Raw genomic sequence first — 22,095 nt, forward strand, 5'->3', positions numbered from 1 at the left:
GATTACTCACACATGGCGAAGGCTTGGAGCAGGATTACAGAACCATGTATGGAGTTATAGGGCCAAACCTCTTCATATTCCACCATATGTTATAATTAACTCCAACCCTCTTTATTTACTCCACATGTAGGTTGAATTTCACAGTTTGTACTTCACTGGGTTTTTAAACAAATGTTTGGTCGTTAAATGTAAACAAAATACAATCATCTTGTTTTGGGAGATAAAATATCCCCCTGCATGTCTGTAAACGATATCAGAAAGACCGTAAAACCCTTTCATGACCAAACTAACCCTATCGTGTTGTCCCCATCGCAGCTAGCCTAGAAGGGCTGACTCTGACTTCGACTACGTCAATTCACTCTCATTGATTCTACAATTACAGTGCTTGTGATGGGGGCACTCAACCGTGATGCGTGCAGTATGTTCCGCACCATTCAGTGACATCCATGAGACCTCTCATAAACATGACAGGGCTGTGAGAGACATAGCGTTCTCCCTGTAAAACCCCAGGAAACTGGTCCCGCCATGCGGCTCCGTAATCAGGGCCCTCCTTTTTAAAGGGAAAAGGAATGCATTTCTCATGGACAATAATCAAGGCCTCTGTACACAACACCTGAAATCAGACTAGTTGTGGGGCTGTCTAGAGACATATGGACCTATGGCTGATTCATATGCCTACTTTTTGTGCCTTGTTACGTCACGTTGGATGACAGCGTCCACATACATGTAGGGGAAACATTATATGACTGAGACAAGTCTTTCTGTCTCCAGTTTCCCCTATTAAATTCAGAGCTTGGTGTGTGTGTGTGTGTGTGTGTGTGTATGTTTCAGTGTGTCTATACATCATTTATGGCTTAGTGGCTGTGGTTCACCTGGTGTGGCTTAATAAAGACACACACGCACATAGTGGGTAAAGTTCCATGGGGAGGGACCTTCATAATTTATACCACCATTGTGTGTGCTGCTGTACATTCTCTGCACTTAACTGTGCAGCAAGCTTCAGCAGCTGGTCTTACCTTCACTTCTAGTGTTCCCTCACTTTCTTCTCTTTGTGTCTCAGTGTCTTTGCCACTCTTTTTTTCAGTCTCATTCCATTCTCACTCTGCACTCATCTCTGCATTTCTCTGTCTGATACGTTTGTCAAATTTTTCCTGGGTTTCCTCACTCTGCCCTTCTCCCTATCTCTCTACACCCCCTCCCCTCCCTCTGGCCTTCTCCCTATCTCTCTACACCCCCTCCCCTCACTCTGCCCTTCTCCCTATTTCTCTGCCCTTCTCCCTATCTCTCTACCCCCCTCCCCCTCTGGCCTTCTCCCTACCCCCTCCCCTCACTCTGCCCTTCTCCCTGCCCTTCTCCCTATTTCTCTACACCCCTCCCCTCACTCTGCCCTTCTCCCTATCTCTCTACACCCCCTCCCTCTGCCCTTCTCCCTATCTCTCTACACCCCCTCCCCTCCCTCTGCCCTTCTCCCTATTTCTCTCTCTACACCCCTCCCCTCACTCTGCCCTTCTCCCTATCTCTCTACACCCCCTCCCCTCCCTCTGTCCTTCTCCCTATCTCACTACACCCCCTCCCCTCCCTCTGCCCTGTCTCCTTCTGAAGGACAGTGGTCTAGCTTATCGGTGCACTAAAATGTCATAATGCAGCAGGTTTATATTGCTCCCCAGCATCTGTCCCCACCGGCAGTAGTGTGTGATTGGGGTTGGTTGGGGCTGGTGAGGGAACAGCAGACAGCCTCCGATGAGCTCCCATCCTCCATGTGCAGAATGTCTAATGACATGTGGATCAGTGGCACCTAATGGAACCACTGTGAGCCTGTAGAGTCAAGCGAACTAAGATAGATATGTAGATGTGTAGTGAACTGTATTACTGGACCTTGTAGCTGTTTATATCCGCCGAGCTCAATGAACTAAATATTGTGCTTCTACTTAGCTATTCCTGCTAAACATGACACAAAGCAGTCATTATACAATAGTTACTAATGGTTTTCAGAAAGATTCACAGAACAAAGTACAGAAATGTGTTTTCTCAGTTGTGTTTTTTCTCCATTTCGTTTTTTCGACAGATTATGAATGTGTTTTTTTCTGTAGGATCATTCGGATAATCCCCTGGGCGCGGCTGTGACTTTAGCACATGAGCTGGGGCACAACTTTGGCATGAACCACGACACTCCAGAGCGGGGGTGTGGCTGCAGGATGACAGTGGACCGCGGGGGCTGTATCATGACCCCCTCCACTGGGTGAGTGATGCCAATGGTCCAGTCCATTCATATTAATGGATTATAAAAACTGTGTATAAAAATGTGCTATAAAAACTGGATGGTAGGTCAGCTATACCAATTCCAGTCAATTTCAGAAAATTGAGGTTTCAGTTTGTCTGTACTGGCTCGAATTGAAATGGTTACATCAACCTTGTAATTTTCATTTTCCGTCTAAACTCTGATAGTCCCTTTTGTCTCATCAATGTGTAGCAGTTTAACTTAGCCTTTAACTCCCAAATCAGCCGTATACTTTACCAGCATGCAAATGAATTCCCATTCATTCCCCAACTTTTCAGAATAAATGAGCTACTTTTTTGAACCTTGTGTTAACAGACCATATAGACAAGATGAATCACCTGCCGGCTTATACAGGGTTATCTCATGTAAACACTAGCTCCCTGTGTGTGTCATTGTTAATGTGTGGATGGTCATGCATGTTGCTGAGGGCTGGGACCAACCTCCCAGCCTGAAGACAGAGAGGCTGCTCACAGATTCTCTCCCCGTTCCCAGCCTGGGATCTCGTGATAATGCAGCTGCCGCGAGTGATGGACCATGTGACTGTTCCTTAGTAAACAGTAGTCAGATAAGGTGTACCCTGCGCGTATTAGGAGATTTCACCCTTGATCTGATGGCAATTTGTTTTATCTGATGAGTGGACTTGCAGACGGATGGATGTGTTTGGGATGTATTTTACAGCCTTGTGAGAGAGGGAAAGAGGAGGGAAAAGGGGAAACTAGATGTCAGGTAGATAGACAGACGGGTGCCCAAGCAGTGGAGTCTGTTATTGCCATCAGAATTGGAAATGTAGAAATTCAGCTGCTTCCTGAGCAGTACATCCGAGGGGGGCTTAGGTAAAGGACGTGTCGCTGCCTCCTGTTCGGAACTGTGCCGCTGAGGATCATGGGTAGGATCTGAGGGTTGTGGGCGGCAGTCGGACGCAGCTGATTCACAGCCTGTCGACGACGGCCCCTCTTGTCTCTGGGCTTGCTGTGTATTCACTGGACCAGGCTCTCACCGTTGTCATTGGAGCCAGGCCATGAAAAACATAGTAACACAATTCTCAATGATGTGCTCATAAAACAACATAGCGACCCACTGGGAGGAAACCGCACAGGGCTTGCGAGGGCATCCTTCGAAAATGCCAGCAGGTCTTTGAATAAGCGAAAGACATTATCCGCCCTTCGAGTGTCAGCCAGAGAAAATAATACGACCTTTTACCTAAAAAATAGGCCAACTGAAAACTGTGTGCACCACTTGGCATTGAGCTCATTCAGTTATCCTCATGCAACATGAATTGAAAAAAAGTGGGTAACACTTTATTTGGATAATCCATCTGTAGATGCTCTACAGACTATCAGTAACATTTCAACTAACCCTAACCTTAACCTTTATCCTAACCCTAAACGTACCTCTTCCCTAGCCCTAACCCAAACCCTTATCCTAACCCTAAACGTACCTCTTCCCTAGCCCTAACCCAAACCCGTATCCTAACCCTAAACGTACCTCTTCCCTAGCCCTAACCCAAACCCTTATCCTAACCCTAAATGTACCTCTTCCCTAGCCCTAACCCAAACCCTTATCCTAACCCTAAACATACCTCTTCCCTAGCCCTAACCCAAACCCTTATCCTAACCCTAAACGTACCTCTTCCCTAGCCCTAACCCAAACCCTTATCCTAACCCTAAACATACCTCTTCCCTAACCCAAACCCTTATTCTAACCCTAAACATACCTCTTCCCTAGCCCTAACCCAAACCCTTATTCTAACCCTAAACGTACCTCTTCCCTAGCCCTAACCCAAACCCTTATTCTAACCCTAAACATACCTCTTCCCTAGCCCTAACCCAAACCCTTATTCTAACCCTAATTGTAACCTTAGCAAGCAGAACAAAGTGTGACCAAAAATGATCCATTAAGGCATGAAATGAATGCATAAGCATCCTTCACCACTATTAGAGTATGCAGGACCTTAATAAGTACATGCAAAATAATCTAGTTTCTTTGAAGTTAGTTTTGGGAGACGGCTATTTCATATGTTAACACAACATGTGCTTTGATTGATACACTTTGTGCAAGACAGTTCAGATAAAGCAATACTGTACTACCCTGTCTTTTTCTGAGGGAAGACATTGTTTATCTCTGTATGTTCTACTCGAGAACCTCAGGGCTAAACCCCAGTCAGATTAGAACTCAGACAATGCCCTATTTCAACAGTATCAGGGACCAATGGGAACAATCCTTCATCGTCCTCAGTTCACTTCAGCTGAAAGGCCACTGAGCACACACGAGACAAGAAATAAGGCATAGCAACTGACATTCTGTCTTAGTGTGTATACTGAATATACACACTGTGTGTCTGCATGTCTGTGTGTGCGTGTCTGTGCGTGTGTGCATGTGTGTGTACACATCATACACCAATAAACACACAGTACATCAGCTGGATATGCAATGCCTTATTTCAGCCAGTCAAACACATCCTCCTCCGGGCTGAATTTACAGTGGCTTGTTGACAAAACCAGTCATTTCAGCAATCCAATCCGAAACTAATTTCCTCCTCACCGTTTTATGCCTTCTTTACCCACAGTGCACTCTGTCTCTATCTATCCCTCAGTCCTTATGCATTCTCAGAATGTGAGGAGCAGGCAGACAGTGAACCCTGTGTAGCTGCCTGGGTGTTGTGTCGGGGACATTCTTTAGTCAGACTTGCTAATGGAGCGAAGGACAGGCTGCATCTAAATGACGTGATTATCACTGACGCTGCCAGCTGTAATGAGGAACAGGGCTCAGAGTGAGATCCACAGAGGAGGTTTTTACCAGGCTAGACAAACACTGAGGGAACTGTGCCTTTTTTATTTACAGTGTTTTATTTGTTATAGAAGAACAGTGCGAGAGATAGGAGGGAGAGAGAGAGAGAGACAGAGATGGGGTGGGCTTGCTTAGTGGGGATATAAAGTTAGGGGTGTTGTTTGAATACAGCACCTACAGTAGATCCCAAAGAGAGATGTGGTGGGGTTGTTGTTTTAGAATACAGCACCTACAGTAGATCCCAAAGAGAGATGTGGTGGGCTTGCTAGGGGTGTTGTTCCCAAAGAGAAAGAGAGATGTGGTGGCTTGCTTAGTGGGGATATAAAGTTAGGGGTGTTGTTTGAATGCACCTACAGGGATATAAAGTAGATCCCAAAGAGAGATGTGGTGGGCTTGCTTAGTGGGGATATAAAGTTAGGGGTGTGATCCCAAAGAGAGATGTGGTGGGCTTGTTGTTGTTTGAATACAGCACCTACAGAATAAAGAGAGATGTGGTGGGCTTGCAGCACCTACAGTAGATCCCAAAGAGAGATGTGGTGGGCTTGCTTAGTGGGGATATAACGTTAGGGGTGTTGTTTGAATACAGCACCTACAGTAGATCCCAAAGAGAGGTGTGTTGACTTGCCTCCAGATTTGAAGTTCGACAATACTTAGAGCAAGAGCTGAGAAAGCCACAGGGATGGTGTTTGATGTGGGGGCTTAAAAGTGGATAAGAGCATCGGACCAGTAACCGAAAGGTCGCTGGTTCAAATCCCTGAGCCGACTAGCTGAAAGGCACTTAACCCTAATTGCTCCTGTACGTCGTTCTGGATAAGAGCGTCTGCTAAATGATTCAAATGTAAAATGTAAATGTGGGTACTTGTCATGCTAGTGGATTGTGTCATTTGTGGCAGCTAGTGGTAGTCCCAGTTAGGTGGCTGTATCATGTGTAATTTAGAAGAGCCCAGACCCACAGCAGGGTGTAAAACTGGGCTGCACACTCATGGTGAACCTCTGGAGAGGGGGAAAATTACTACCAGTGTCAAGGTAGGACGGAAATTGAGGGAACATTACTAATTATGGGGTTGGTTGACTGAGTTGAGTGCCAACATGCGTCCGTGCATCTGTGTCTGTGAGTAACAGTATACTTTTATGTTGTGGAGAATCTAGAGAAAGTTGGTGGTTGATGAGCAGATGTTTTGGGTAATGCCCTGGGCTGGATTTGAGGGGTACACAGTTCCCTTAACTGTCTGAGTGGACCAGTGCCAACACTACAGCATAGTTCCACATCTGCTTAAAGGTTAGACTGGTCTCACCAACATAGTTAGTTTTGGAGCAAGGTTTCGAGGGGCAGATGGCTGTTCTAGTCTCCTGTGTAAAGAGACCCAAAGACAGCATGGTGTATCACTCCAACAGAGGAAAACACCCCGTTCTAGTACCTCCTTTGTCAACAGACATCCATGCCAGCCCCCTCTCCGCCGTGGCATTTACTCAGCCACTGAACCCAGTGGCTCCTTGTTTGACTTGATCAGACTAACAGTCTTCTGGGCCCACTGATGTAGGCTAGATTCAGAGATGCGCTACTGTTAGTCACCAGCGGTAACAGCCCAAACTCTGCCTCAGTACAATGGTGCCATATCAGGGTGACTGTGATACCTCTGCATTTGTGACATGAGCACAGATGCAGATGGTCCCAAAATCCTCTATGTCAGAAGTCAACGGAGACTTACTAGGCATGTTACATTGGCAACCTGAAAATGACTGCAGATTGTTCTTCTCCCCTTTACTTTCAAAGCATTCCAAGAAAAAAATGGAAATTAATTCTGTGTAATTTCCTATAGATCAGTCCTGCTGACGAAAGAGCACATCAGATGATATCCATTTGCTCTTTCCATCTGTGTGTCTGCCTGGCATTGAACTCCTGTTAGTAATAACAAAGGCTGTCAGCGTTTGAGCCCCGGGGAGTACAAAAGATGCTGTCTGTCATCATTGCCACTGCTCTAAGTAAGATATGAACGGCCATTCATCATATGAGCTATCAAGGCGTGATCAGAATATGAATTAGCTTCTGTGTCAGCTTTTATGAATAACCTTATTTACTTGTGAAATAACAACCCTATTGCCTCTCATACTGGCTGTCAATCAAGCCCTGCAAGATGACTATGTTTGAAATGGATATACTCTACGACCAATATGTGGCATCTGCCCCAACGCCCCAACACCTCCTAGTCCTAATTAGATCTACATTGCTTGATTGCTCATGGAGAAAACGTGGGCGTTTTAAGCTAATGTATAGTTCCTCGTAATATAATTTTCTGGACTGCGTAGCCGGCACGTGGCATCAGCTGTAACAACAGTCACTAGGGTGTAGGGGGATCCACATTCCATAGCTGTATTAAAGGACTAGAGGGGACTAGCGAGCAGGGCCCACACCTCTTCCTAAGCCTGCTGGACCTTCTCTGGGTGCTCAGCTGGGTAGGAGATGATGGACGGTCTTAGGCTGGTCGCAGCAGATTGCTTTGTCTGCTTGTGGAGTTAAGTATTGTGTTTTTCCCCACACAGATCAGGGGTCTCCACCACTCTGGTGTGTTATCAGCAGCAAGCATGCTATTTACGAGGGCCTGCTCAGTGGCTTGGTGTAGGCCTGCTCCATCTCACTTTGGTTCTTCCCTAAAGAGCAGCCAAGCTCTGTGTAGTTTGTAGACCTTGTTCTTTGGAGGTAAACATACTTAGAACCAAGTGGATGAATGAAGCAGACAGGTTGGCGTGGTGCTGGTCATCACTGGGAGGCGAAGATACACTTGATACTCACAGAGGTGTTTCAGAGGTGATGGGTGGACTGTGTAGGACAGCACGATGTGTACTCCCAGGGAGTTGTAGTGAGTGAGAGTTCAGTGGGTTTTTCCTCAGTAGTAAGGAGGGGGCACAGTGGGTTTCCTGGCTAGCTCCCCTTATCTCTTGGCCCCTAGCGGGCCCACTAAAGAGTGAACTGATGACAGTGCAATGTCCATAGAATTACAGCTGCCAAATCCCCCCTAGGCTGAGGAGAAGCATCACAGATGCCCTCACAAACCCGATGCCAAGTTTTAGCTACAACCCGAGTCTGTGTCACGTTAAAGGAAGTGATTCTGTCTAACGTCAAGGTTTAGCCTCAAACCTTCTTTGGTCCACACAATGTCAAGTTTACCAACCTGGTCCACCCAGTGCCAAGACTCTCAGTCCTTTTAATCCTCTGACTCTTTGAAGCAGTCATGTCTGATGTCAGCTGTTCCACAATCCCATGCCAGCGGTCACCCTCCTGACCATCTTGCTCAGCCCAAACCAACGTCCTAGTTTAGTACCAGTCCTTCTAAACCTCTGTTGGTCTTAAAAAGGCTTTTGAAACTGCCGCCTGTCCAAAGCCAACCCTCCATCATCTTCACCACTCACAACACCACTCACTCTCAGATACCAGACTTACTCAAAGCATTTTCTTTTGTGCCAGTCGCTTGTGCCAATACCACTCCTTCATACTGTATCATTAGCCAGCTTTACATACTGAAGGTGAACCAGCCTAGAGTGAAACAGTAAAGTGGCTATATAGGCCTGTGTGTCTCTGGCTCAGCCCACCTGCTGCCATTTATAGTACTGTTATTACAGATTTGTCACGTCCAGTGTTCTGTTCTTTGGCTTTAGTCTCCTACTGTCAGAGTTGTCAGGGTGATGGGAGGGAGGTTAGAGGAGGACAGGGGTTGATAATGAGGTGAAGCAGCAGTGTGTATCCGTCTGTCCTGTGGTTGGTTGGTTGTTCGGTACGTACAGTACAGCCTGAGGAAAACACTCTGACAGCACAGAAACCCCAGGGAGGACAGCTGTTACAGACATATTTTTTGTCCACATTTAGGATGTTTTTATTTCTTACTTTCCTACTTATGTATACATACAGTTTACACTATATAAACAAATATATATATATATGTGGATACCCCTTCAAATGAGTGGATTCTGCAATTTCTGGCACACATGTTGCTGACAGGTGTATAAAATCGAACACCCATCCATACAATCTCCATAGACAAACATTGGCAGTAGAATGGCCTTACTGAAGAGCTCAGTGACTGTCAACGTGGCACCGCCATAGGATTCCACCTTTCCAACAAGTCAGTTCGTCAAATTTCTGCTGTTATTGTGAAGTGTAAACGTCCAGGAGCAACAACTGCTCAGCCGCGAAGTGGTAGGCCACGCAAGCTCACAGAACGGAACCGCTGAGTGCTGAAACGCGTAGAGCATAAAAATCGCCTGTCCTCGGGTTGCAACACTTACTACCGAGTTCCAAACTGCCTCTGGAAGCAGTGTCAGCACAAGATCTGTTGGTCGGGAGCTTCATGAAATGGGTTTCCTTGGCCGAGCAGCTGCACACAAGCTTAAGATCACCATGCACAAAGCCAAGCGTTGGGTGGAGAGGTGTAAAGCTCGCTGCCATTGGACTCTGGAGCGGTGGAAATGTGATGAATCTCGCTTCACCATCTGGCAGTCCGACAGACGAATCTGGGTTTGGCGGAGGCCAGGATAACGCTACTTGCCCCAATGCATAGTGCCAACTGTCAAGTTTGGTGGAGGAGGAAAAATGGTCTGGGTCTGTTTTTCATGGTTCGGGCTAGGCCCCTTAGTTCCAGTGAAGGGAAATGTTAACGCTATAGCATACAATGGCATTTTGAATTGATTTTTATTATAGTTTTTTAAAACTTTCTTACTTATATAGACATACACATACTGGTAAAAAGTCATATAGAGATATAATGTACTGCATGTGGATAAGGTCTAATCATCATGTTTAAAATATTCTTCACCGCAATGTATAAGCAAATATTATGTTGTTGTTGAAGACACACAGACAAATTCTAAGAGACATGTGTAATTTTCCCATAGCCCATCTCTTCAAAAGCCTGTTGCTTCAAACGGCCCAGATTACCCAACCTCCTCTGTGATCGAAGACTACGGTCTGCCTGAGCAGCGGATAAATATTTATGAAAATAAGTAGCTTGAAAACCATGCTGCATCTTTGTTGTAGTGATCATTTGTTTGTTTGTGTGTCTTTGTGCTTATGAAACTGTGTCAAATCGGAACTCATCTGATGTCAGTAGACCGTTAAATATGTGCCGAGGCCTTATGAATGAACAAGCCAGCAGAGCCTTTATAGTTTCAGTCTGAGCTCTGTCTGGGTTCGCTACTTTCTGGCATGTGTACATTTACTTGTCCTAAGTTAACCTTTAAAGGCTTAAAAATATGAGCATACTTTAACCAGGAATGACAAGCATACAGGAATGAATCAGGTCACGTAATAGCCTGTTGGACTATACTATGGAAACTCTGACCTTGAACACCAGGAGCTTGCCAGATTGCGTGTGCCCATATCACAGGTTTGTGCCCACAGCAAGTTTAATGTAACAGTGTATCTGCATAGCAACACTTTGCACTCAACAAGTTTCCTCTGTCTTTATCCCTCAGGTATCCATTTCCTACAGTATTCAGCACCTGCAGTAAGAAGGACCTGGCAGCCAGTCTGGAGAAGGGAGTGGGGATGTGTCTGTACAACATGCCTGAGGTCAAGGTGCTGTACGGGGGACAGAAGTGTGGCAATGGATACGTGGAGGAGGGAGAGGAGTGTGACTGTGGAGAACTGGAGGTACAGTAAGATTCAACAGCACAGAACGTAGAGAAGCAATTATTTCTGTTATATTATATTGTAGCTATAGCTACCGATAGCTTACATGCTGACACAATGGACCAGCAGTCACTATCCACACTAAAGAACACAGAGAACTACAACAAACCATTAACACCCGCAAAGAATTGCAACAAATGGCACACAGTAAATACAAGCAATCACCCAGAACACAGCACAAGAAAATTAAAATGTTATATATGTGTAGTTGCATGCCCTACTGTCAATGTTATTTTGCCACAAAGGCAATGACATAGATGTGTAAAACGACTCCATGCATACAGTCACACAACAAACCACCGGAGAACCTAAGCCATTTGCAAGTATTTACCCAGACCCTTCTCCTTGTCAGCCTCCCATATGTGCCGAGCACTGGTCTGATACTGTGCCATGATGATGTCACGTCCTGTTCATTTGCTCATTAATCAAGTGAGCCGTCCAAAGTTGTGACAATCCTAACAAACAAGAGAGTAATCAGGGCGACGTGGAGCTTTCTTTGTCTCTGCCATCAAAACAACAGAGCACTACACTGACATGGTTGCCATGGGAACTGAAACAAGTCCAAACCAGTCCAGACCCACATCTGGGGAACAGGTACTGGAGCAGCATACAGCATCATTCTAACTCACAACCATTGCAGCAGCTGCTCTCACATCCCACAGAACATGAGAAATCCCTCTGGCAATGTGCTTAGGTGTAACTCTTCAAACAGAGCAACAAGAAAGCAGGTAATTAACTGGATGTGAGAGTGTTGTTGTCGTCTTCAGGATGGTTAAGGACGCCATTAGGGAGGCGTTTGATGAAGATGCATTTGATATGCAGACAATTGAACTGTTTTAGCATTCCCATTCCATCATACATTCACATAATCCTCTCTCTCTCTCTGTAGATACATATCCACTCCTCTCAGACGTCTAATTTACTGTGGCATCCAGTGGCTATGCTAATAAACATATCTCTGTTCTTGAGTCTACTCCGCTGATACACACTGATGTCATTTTGGTCTCAAGTGTTTACAGATTTATCAAGTAATGATGGGACCAGAATCCCCTCAATTACAGTATGAGGTATTTCCAATCAGGCAATGATTATAGCACCCTAATACCAGCTGTGTGGTTTGGAATACTGCTGTTCCATTACCTCCCTGTGCCCCTCCGTGACCCAGTGACGTCACCAGAGGCCTGGTGTGGTGGGCCGTGGTCCCAGTTGGACCGGGGGATCAAAGCACCCCTCTCTTCCCACGAACAAAACAATAGGCTGACGTCAGGCCACAAGAGCACAGCCAACCCCATAAAACTCCCTTCCACAGAGCAGCAGTGGCCAACTAGACCACCTCTAGTCCTGACCCATCAGCATCAACACCTTGTCAGGCCACAGAGTCAACGTACCAGGGTCTTGTTGGGAAGTGAAGACGAAGAAGAGATGGTGTAGCCAGGACTCTGTTGTGGCCTGGAAAAGGAATTTGATGGCGTTTGTCCTCCAATGAAAGGTTTTTAACGCCGTTCTGTGCTCTTTCACTCTGCCCTTCACTTAATCTCTTTAATTAGCCTCGTACTTTTACCCCTCTCTCCCTCTCAATCTCAATCCCAGTTCATTTCTCGCTCCATCACCTCGTCATTCACTCTCTGACACCTATCTGTCTCTCTCTAACCCCCCCCCTTCGCCCTCTTCACCTCTTTCCCTCTGTGGCCAGCTCTCCATTTCCTTCCATTGTGTTACATGTTTGTAATCTCCAGGACTCAGGGTCCTCAAAGCTCACCAACCCCAGCTCACCCCACCAGCCACTCAATTACCTCTACAAGATCCTTTCACTACCTTCACCCTCAATGAAACCTCAACCAAAGCCCCCTTAACCTACCACACCCCCTTCCCAACCTACAATACACCATCTCAATCACCACAGCTGAGCTTGAGCTCTGGAACTCCCCATCCACCCACCCATTGTATAGACAGGCAACGCAAGGGACATCAAAACATAATGTTGTTTTAACAACAGAGCCAACCACAAATCCAAAACATATGAGCTGAAGGTATGTTTACCCTGACAGAGAATGGTCTCTCTCCTGTCTGACCCCTCCAAGAGAATGATCTCTCGCCTGTCTGACCCTGACAGAGAAGGGCCTCTCTCCTGTCTGACCCTGACAGAGAATGGTCTCTCGCCTCTCTGACCCTGACAGAGAATGGCCTCTCTCCTCTCTGACCCTGACAGAGAATGGCCTCTCGCCTGTCTGACCCTGACAGAGAAGGGCCTCTCTCCTGTCTGACCCTGACAGAGAATGGCCTCTCTCCTGTTGGTTTGTTCTGTGCTATTGTGTCTCCAGGCTTTAGCTCACAGTGTTAAGGGGCTGTGGGACTCCAGGGCTACAGTCAATGGATTCCCTACAGGATGTGCTCTCCCTGAGCTGGAACACTGATCTGAGATGGACACAGCAGCTGAGAGTTGGGGGTCCAGACCATTAATCAGGTCCATGTGTTGCTTTGTTTTGTGTCACTCAGGAATGCATGAACCCCTGCTGCAATGCCACCACCTGCACCCTGAAGGGAAATGCCGTGTGCGCCCATGGACAGTGCTGCGAGGACTGCAGGGTACGACTACTCTTTCTGTTTCTCTTTTTATACCTCTCCCAACTGTCTTTCTCTTTCCCTCCCTCTCCCTTGCACTTTTGCTCTCTGTCTCTTTCTGACTCTTTCCCTCCCAGTGAAAATGATAAAGAGTGGGAATCTAATTATCTCTGCTCCATTGACAAGTATTACACAACCATGTGTTTACAGTAAAAAATTAAGACATTTCGTTTCCAGGGACTTTTAAGCCAATACATGAAGCTGTATTCAAGCACAGGGCCCTCACAGTGTGTGTGTGTGTGTGTGTGTGTGTGTGTGTGTGTGTGTGTGTGTGTGTGTGTGTGTGTGTGTGTGTGTGTGTCTGGCTGGCTGTCGGGGGTGTTTGTTGGTGTTTGTGCGTGTGTGTGTTCTCTCTGCAGCTGAAGCCTGCTGGCACACCGTGTCGAGAGTCCAGTAACTCCTGTGATTTGCCAGAGTTCTGTACTGGTGCCAATCCCCACTGCCCTGCCAACGTGTACCTGCACGACGGTCACTCCTGCCACAACGTGGATGGATACTGCTACAACGGCATCTGCCAGACTCATGAGCAGCAGTGCATCACGCTATGGGGACCAGGTCAGTAGAGCGCCACAAATGATCAGGACCACTTGATGAAAGTCTTCCATGTTTGGAGATCTAAGATGAGTACATCCGTAACTTTCCTTAACATGTTTATTGAAGTAGCTAAGGAAAAACTAATCCTAGCTCATAAATCACCCTTTCTCTCTCACTCTCTCTCTCTCGCTCTCCCCCCATTTCTATCACTCTATATTCCTCTCTCTCACTTTCTCCTGCAGGAGCCAAACCTGCCCCAGGGATCTGCTTTGAGAGGGTCAACTCAGCAGGAGATCCTTACGGGAACTGTGGGAAGGACTCCAAAGGATCGTTTGCCAAATGTGAAGCCCGGTAAGACTGAGCAGCTGTTGTTATGCATGTCATGTCTTCGAAGCAAAAAGAGCTAGCTAGAAAGACAAATGAATAAAGCAACATTGTTTATCTGAATTGGTATTATCAAGAGTGCCATCGACAATCAGCATGGCACATTAAATGGGACAAATAGTATAGGAATCATTAATAGAGAGAAAAACACAATTTGGAGATAATGAAGGCTAATTACAGTTTGAAGTATTCATGAAGCACTTTATCCTATTGTTCTTAGATCTCCCATGGGTGAAATCTCTAATCAAGCATTTGTTAATTGATGTAATTGCTTTAATGACTGGAGCACTGAGGGAGTCATTATTAGGGTGAGACGAAGGCTGTCTAGTCTTTCATCTTTGGTTATAATTGCACACGATGTCACACGTCGAAAAATGTCAATGTTAAACTTTATGCCTTGTCATTTATGTTGCATGTGTATTTATGTGTCTATGTGTGTGTTGTTGTTTTTTTACACAGAGACGCAAAGTGTGGCAAAATTCAGTGTCAAGGAGGGGCCAACCGGCCTGTGATTGGCACCAATGCCGTCTCCATAGAAACCAACATCCCTCTTCAGGAAGGAGGGAGGATCCTGTGTCGGGGAACCCACGTCTACCTGGGTGATGACATGCCCGACCCTGGACTGGTTCTGGCTGGCACCAAGTGTGGAGGGGGCATGGTGAGGGTACTCTGTAGGGCACTGCAGCTGTTATCAAGCAGAGCTAGAGAGAGATTACAGTCACCAGTGGTGGAGATGCTAATGCCCACACTTGTCTTTGGCCCAATTCCAAACCAATCACTTACTTTCATTTCTGGGATCAGTTGAATTGGGCCTCTTACGAAGTACATTAAGTAGAATAGATAGCAGATCTCGGAAGATATGCTTTCCATTCAATAATTAACATCACATGCGGAGTACTATGTTTTCAATATGACTCTTTCTCTATTCCATAGATGTGTCTGAATCGTCAGTGCCAGAATGTCAGTGTGTTTGGTGTGCACCAGTGTTCAGGGAAGTGCAGCGGACGAGGGGTGAGTACTCCGAGTTGGAGGGTATCATCTTATGCTGAGTATCTAGAAGGCAGTGACTTATTTCAGTCTCTTAGCTAAACACCGGTGTCATGTCAACGTTATTAACTTACCACAGCATTTTATTGACCTCAACATAGCATAAAATAGAGCAGTACAGGGCTTTACTGAGCAACCATTTACTCGCAAATGTTGCTGTGCGACCTGGAATTTAAATTTAGGAGAACCAGTGCGTCTAGAAAAATGTATGATTCTAGCCTTTAATATTTTTCATTGTGCTCCTAAATTTCTTTGTGTGCGCATATATTTTTCAACCTTGGAGCACACGTCATCGTAGAGCCCTCTAGCTAGTACACTAAGCCCTTTACTCTGCTACACTGAGTACCAATTTAGTTACTGCTTTTCCCATGAATTACGGCAGCTACTTCCATGCTATACAATCAATCTTCATCGACCCAGAGAGGATAAATCAAAGATGGCGGATGAATGAAGATAGTTCACTCAGGCCGTTTACCGTTGAAAATATTGTCAGTTGCGGTCACTGGGTGTGTGACCTAACTGGGTGTGTCTCCCATAGACACCAATGCAATAGCAGCTGGGTCTGGTCTACTTAGTTTGACTTTCATTGACCCAGAGAAAGCAACTGAAGGGGGGAGACTGCGAGTGGGGTGTCACAGTTCCTCTTCCGCCTCTTGTTAAATCAGTATCATGAATGAATGAAAAGTAGAACACTGGGCCAGATTTGCTTACAATGACTGGCTTTTGAACCACTACATTGTTGAATCACCTTCATCAGAGGTGAATTTAAAACACAGAATCAAAGCTGGATTAAGAAATTGCCTTCATTTACCTTAACTTTTGTTTGGGTGCTTCTTTGAGGTTTCATTTGACCTGTTATTGGATGTAAGAACAGGTTGAACCAGGTGATGTCATCTGTTATTGGATGTAAGAACAGGTTGAACCAGGTGATGTCATCTGTTATTGGATGTAAGAACAGGTTGAACCAGGTGATGTCATTTGCCCCAGCACTTTTTAACCACACCACACTTTTGATTTAGTTTAATAAAATATATAGAGACAAAGCTTTAAAAAGGATGTGCTGTTTTTTAGACCAATTTGCCTCATGATTTGTCAACTCACACACACTTTCTCTATGCTTCACATCGGAGTGCTGCTGCAGGCTCTTTGCATGTCTTGACCAATCAGATTAACGGAAATCACAGATCATGCAGGCCGGGCCCCCGCTCTCCACTTACCTCCAGTATTTATTTAGCAAGCGGGATAACACATCACTCCCAAAAGACACAAGCAAAAACTCTTCCATAAATGTAGCAGCCTATACATCTAAACATTAGAGATCTGACATGCTGTATTGCATTGAAACTTGACTATTTTTCAGTTTGAAGCAAGCTCAGACCAGTGAGTTTTATTGTCCAATCATGTTGCTTTCTCTGTGTCTGTGTATAGGAAACCCCCTAATCCTTCTTTATTCAAATATAATTCATATGAACAAGTACAAGGTTGCTGCAGTTTGACAGGTTTTTCATCCTCCCCAAGTTCAGGAGTTTTTTTAAACCATGTGAACTGATTAGAAATAGTCTGGTCCCATCACAGCTCATATATTTTTTTACAACAGATGAATCCCATCATACCGTATAAAGTCTGGAGTTTTAACTGGTTAGGTTACCAGATCAGGGAAAAGTACGGGCCCCAGAAAAGAAAAACTAATTGCCACACCACTCTGTACTAACTACACATTAGTGCCTTTATTTCTCTAAATGTAACCTTATATTGACTATAGTCAGACCCACACGATGTCCTCAAATATAACCGACCCTAAACTGTAGATCCAGAGCCAGTATGCATCTCCATATGTGGCTCTGTGTAGATGTAAGTCTACATAACATGATGTGTGTATGTGCGTGAGTGTGTTTACAAGTGTACTGTACAGTACTATGTGGTAAAATCCTATCACATCCATAGATCTCCCCTCATGGGTTCTTAAGTGTCCTTAAGTGTCCAATCTTGACCTACACCACCCCTAGCCCCAAACACTCCAGACACATAAGGGAGTGCCAGTCACTACGAGGGAGGCAGGGAAAGGTCTTCCCAGTTCGGGGCCAGATCTGATCTGGAATTATCCCAACCACAGGCCTCCCTGCAGCTGACAGCTGGACTCCAATATCCCGCTAGGGAATCCTGTTGGATCCCTTTCCCGCTCAGAAAACTTTTTTGGGATGGGCTGTCCTCTGCACATGTTTTCTCAATCATGTTTGATACTGCACAGTCTATGGCGCCTGCCACATCAAAACCGATGTGTCTGATGGAACGAGTGTGTGGTTTATTTGTAGAGGTAATCCAAACATTGTGGGCTGGGATCCTATTTTCATCTCTCTCTTCTCTGAAGAAATGCAGGCTCAAGTACGATGCATACTGGTAGCTTATGAAGTAAGTAAAATAAGTCATGCATACTTGCCATATCCCATGAATCCTTGCACTGTAGTCTTTCACTGACCTGTGTTTGATGATCACAAGAGCCTAGAGTTCTGGCACACAACTCCCTGTGCTCTGACCGGTGTCTATTGGTAAAACACAAGCTATGGACAGTATTGTATTGTACAGGTAAATATGTGTTAATACTAAGCAGCATGCATTGTGATTCTAGGTGTGTAACAACTTGGAGAACTGCCATTGTGAGGCGCACTGGGCCCCTCCCTTCTGTGAGAGGGCGGGGTTTGGGGGCAGCCTAGACAGTGGACCAATGAGATTGGCAGGTACAGTACGCTCTTTCCTCTTTTTACTTCACTAACTTCACCCTCTTTCTCACTAGCCAGTGCAGACACTAAGACAGTTAGTTTGGGGGTAATTTAACACCTTTAGCTGTGATTTCATAACCTGCTTACAGCAAGTTAATTTATTTTGACAGATCTACCTCAGTCACCGACAAATGTAGGATCTTAATTTGACCACTCTTTTGTTGCTGAGAATTTTGCTGCACCACAGGAAATGCAGATGAGCTTTGTGATTTACATAAATTCACTGAAAACCTGCACTAACACACAGATATATTAATAGCATTGCACTTTTCATGTAGCCTACTTTTGGCCAGCCTAACCAGAAATCAAGCAACATTATGGACTGAAAAATCAAATCCTGTTGCTGCAGTATTATGTTGTGGCAATATAGGTCAAATTAAGATTCTACATCTGTATTCATCCTAGCTACATAAAACTCATTACAACTACAGATGCAGGAACTTAATTTGAGCCAGTTTGCTACAGCAGTAAAATAAGCAGGAAAATAAATTACTAGCATTAGAAGACTTTTTAAATTTGCATTTCCTGCTATGCAGGAAAATTCTCAGCAACAAGAGTGAACAAGTTAACTTTCCCTGCCTGGTACAACTTTTCCATGCCTGGTCATTCAAGAGCAAAAGGAAATAATTTTGGAAATAATGTCAAATGTACTAAACCACTGCTGTGGCTTCTATTAACACTCTCTGTGTGTGTCCTGTTTGTGCCGTGCCGTAGATGTGCGTGTGTGTGTATTAATGTGCGTGTTGTCGTATGTGACATCAGCCGACAGCAGGGTGGTTGCTGTGGCAATCCTGGCCACCCTTCTCAGCCTTATGGGTGCTGGGTTCCTGGTATTCCTTAAGAGGAAGACTCTGGTCCGTCTGCTCTTCACAAACAAGAAAACCACAATGGAGAAACTGAGGTACAGTAGGACACCTCCTCCCACACCTGTGTTTACTCTTATGCTATCTTGACATACAGAACATCTCTAGAAAAGTAGACTTTCTTGGAGATGATGTTCTTGTAGAAATGACATCATGGTCCCATGGTCTCTCTCTGGTGATTTGATGTGTTCACAACAACGGTATCCTTGTGACTCCACTAACCATGTGAGAGAAAAACACATACCAGTAGTCCTTCACATAGTCCTCACAATGAAGAAGGCCTGTTACTGTGTGTCTCAAAGCTACAGCTCCTGTAGAATAGTAGGAGAGCTGTATAATAGTAGTTATCAGTTAGTAGAAGACTTGTATAGTAGTTGAAATGTTAGCTTTCTGTCCTTATAGATCAGTTGGGTCGACTAGACCAGCCAGCCCCAACCAGACTCAGTCCATGTACAGTCCACGACGCAAGCCCCCAGCCAAGCCTCCAGGTACCAGCATATACAAGGTGGGTCTCTTTCTGCTGGAGGTAATAAGCAACTGATTTTCCCCAATAGTCACTTTATTAGAACTGACTGTTACACATGACTGTATATCAATCAAATGTATTTATAAAGCATCAGCTGATGTCAAAAAGTGCTGTACAGAAACCCAGCCTAAAACCCCAAACAACAATCAATGCAGATGTAGAAGCACAGTGGCTAGGAAAAACTCCCTAGAAAAGCAGGAACCTAGGAAGAAACCAGGCTCTGAGGGGTGGCCAGTCTTCTTCTGGCTGTGCCGGGTTGACATTATAACAGTACATGGCAAAGATGTTCAAACGTTCATAGATGACCAGCAGGGTCAAATAATAGAGTCTAAAATAGCAGGTCCGGGACAAGTAAGTAAATCCGGTGAACAGGTCAGGGTTCCATAGCTGCAGGCAGAACAGTTGAAACTGGAGCAGCAGCACGACCAGGTGGACTTGGGAAAGCAAGGAGTCATCAGGCCAGGTAGTCCTGAGACATGGTCCTAGGGCTCAGGTCCTCCGAGAGGAGAAAAGAGAAATTCACACAGGACATTGGATGAGACAGGAGAAATACTCCAGATATAACAGACTGACCCTTGCCCCCAACACATAAACTATTGCAGCATAAATACTGGAGGCTGAGACAGGAGGGGTCGGGAGACACTGTGGCCCCGTCCGACGATACCCCCAGACAAGGCCAACCAGGCAGGATATAACCCCACTCACTTTGCCAAAGCACAGCCCCCACACCACTCGAGGGATATCTTCAAACCACCAACTTACTACCCTGAGACAAGACCGAGTATAGCCCACGAAGATCTCCACCACTGCACGAACCCAAGGGGGCACCAACCCAGACAGGAAGATCACGTCAGTGACTCAACCCACTCAGTGACGCACCCATCCTAGGGACAGCATGGAAGAGCACCACTAAGCCAGTGACTCAGCCACCGTAATAGGGTTAGAGGCAGAGAATCCCAGTGGAGAGATGGGAACCGGCCAGACAGAGACAGCAAGGGCGGTTCGTCACTCCAGTGCCTTTCTGTTCACCTTCACACCGCTGGGTCAGACTACACTCAATCATAGGACCTACTGAAGAGATGAGTCTTCAAAAAGACTTAAAGGTCGAGACCGATTCTGCATCTCTCACATGGATAGGCAGACCATTCCATAAAAATGTTGCTCTATAGGAGAAAGCCCTGCCTCCAGCTGTTTACTTAGAAATTCTAGGGACAATAAGGAGGCCTGCTTCTTGTGACCGTAGTGTACATGTAGGTATGTACGGCAAGACCAAATCGGAAAGATGGGTAGGAGCAAGCCCATGTAATGCTTTGTAGGTTAGCAGTAAAACCTTGAAATGAGCCATAGCCTTAACAGGAAGCCAGTTGGAGTGATATGATCAAATTTTTTGGTTCTAGTCAAGATTCTAGCAGCCGTGTTTAGCACCAACTGAAGTTTATTTAGTGCTTTATCCAGGGAGTCGGAAAGTAGAGCATTGCAGTAGTCTTGGATACATTTTTCTGCATCATGTTTGGACAGAAAGTTTCTGATTTCTGCAAGATGGAAAAAAGTTGTCCTTGAAACAGTCTTGATATGTTCGTCAAAAGAGAGATCAGGGTCCAGAGTAATGCAAGGTCCTTCACAGTTTTATTTAAGACAACTGTACAACCATCAAGATTAAATGTCAGATCCAACAGAAGATCTCTGTTTCTTGAGACCTAGAACTAGCATCCCTGTTTTGTCCAAGTCTAAAAGTAAAACATTTGCCACCATCCACTTCCTTATGTCTGAAACACAGGCTTCTAGGGGTGGCAATTTTGGGGCTTCACCATGTTTCATCGTACAGCTTTGTATCGTCCGCATAACAGTGAAAGTTAACATTTTGTTTCCGAATGACATCACCAAGAGGTAAAATAAAAAGTGAAAACAATAGTGGTCCTAAAATAGAACCTTGAGGAACACCGAAATTTACAGTTGATTTGTCAGAGGACAAACCATCCACAGAGACAAACTGATATCTTTCTGACAGATAAGATCTAAACCAGGCCAGAACTTGTCCGTGTAGACCAATTTGGGTTTCCAATCTCTCCAAAAGAATGTGGTGATCGATGGTATCAAAAGCAGCACTAAAGTCTAGGAGCACGAGGACAGATGCAGAGCCTTGGTCTAACTCCATTAAAAGGTCATTTACCACCTTCACAAGTGCAGTCTCAGTGCTATGTTGGGGTTTAAAACCAAACGGAAGCCTTTTGTATACATTGTTTGTCTTCAGGAAATCAGTGAGTTGCTGTGCAACAGCTTTTTCCCAAAATTTTGTGAGGGATGGGAGATTCGATATACGCCAATAGTTGTTTTCATATTTTCTGGGTCAAGGTTTGGCTTTTTCAAGAGAGGCTTTATTACTGCCACTTTTAGTGAGTTTGGTACACATCCGGTGGATAGGGAGGTGTTTATTATGTTCAACATAGGAGAGCCAAGCACAGGAAGCAGCTCTTTCAGTAGTTTAGTTGGAATAGGGCTTGCAGCTTGAAGTTTTAGAGGCCATGACTATTTTCATCAATGTGTCAAGTGACATAGTATTAAAAAAACTTGAGTGTCTCTGATCCTAGGTCCTG

General features: G+C 45.2%; 1 protein-coding gene across 2 annotated transcripts in view; it reads left to right on the plus strand.

The window, feature by feature from the left end:
- Nucleotides 1–22,095, plus strand: part of LOC112253063 (disintegrin and metalloproteinase domain-containing protein 12) — a 133,747-nt gene that overhangs the window by 92,688 nt on the left and 18,964 nt on the right. The window contains exons 11-20 of one of the 2 annotated variants that reach the window (XM_024424940.2): nucleotides 2,091–2,239; nucleotides 10,532–10,709; nucleotides 13,245–13,334; nucleotides 13,730–13,925; nucleotides 14,147–14,255; nucleotides 14,748–14,946; nucleotides 15,222–15,299; nucleotides 17,962–18,070; nucleotides 18,827–19,013; nucleotides 19,378–19,480. In XM_024424940.2, coding sequence (XP_024280708.1) covers nucleotides 2,091–2,239; nucleotides 10,532–10,709; nucleotides 13,245–13,334; nucleotides 13,730–13,925; nucleotides 14,147–14,255; nucleotides 14,748–14,946; nucleotides 15,222–15,299; nucleotides 17,962–18,070; nucleotides 18,827–19,013; nucleotides 19,378–19,480 — 1,398 coding nt within the window. The remainder of the gene's footprint in view (nucleotides 1–2,090; nucleotides 2,240–10,531; nucleotides 10,710–13,244; nucleotides 13,335–13,729; nucleotides 13,926–14,146; nucleotides 14,256–14,747; nucleotides 14,947–15,221; nucleotides 15,300–17,961; nucleotides 18,071–18,826; nucleotides 19,014–19,377; nucleotides 19,481–22,095) is intronic. The other variant, XM_024424941.2, reaches the window with a different exon arrangement.

This window comes from Oncorhynchus tshawytscha, linkage group LG06 (assembly GCF_018296145.1).
Source record: "Oncorhynchus tshawytscha isolate Ot180627B linkage group LG06, Otsh_v2.0, whole genome shotgun sequence".
In the NCBI taxonomy this organism is placed as follows: domain Eukaryota; kingdom Metazoa; phylum Chordata; class Actinopteri; order Salmoniformes; family Salmonidae; genus Oncorhynchus; species Oncorhynchus tshawytscha.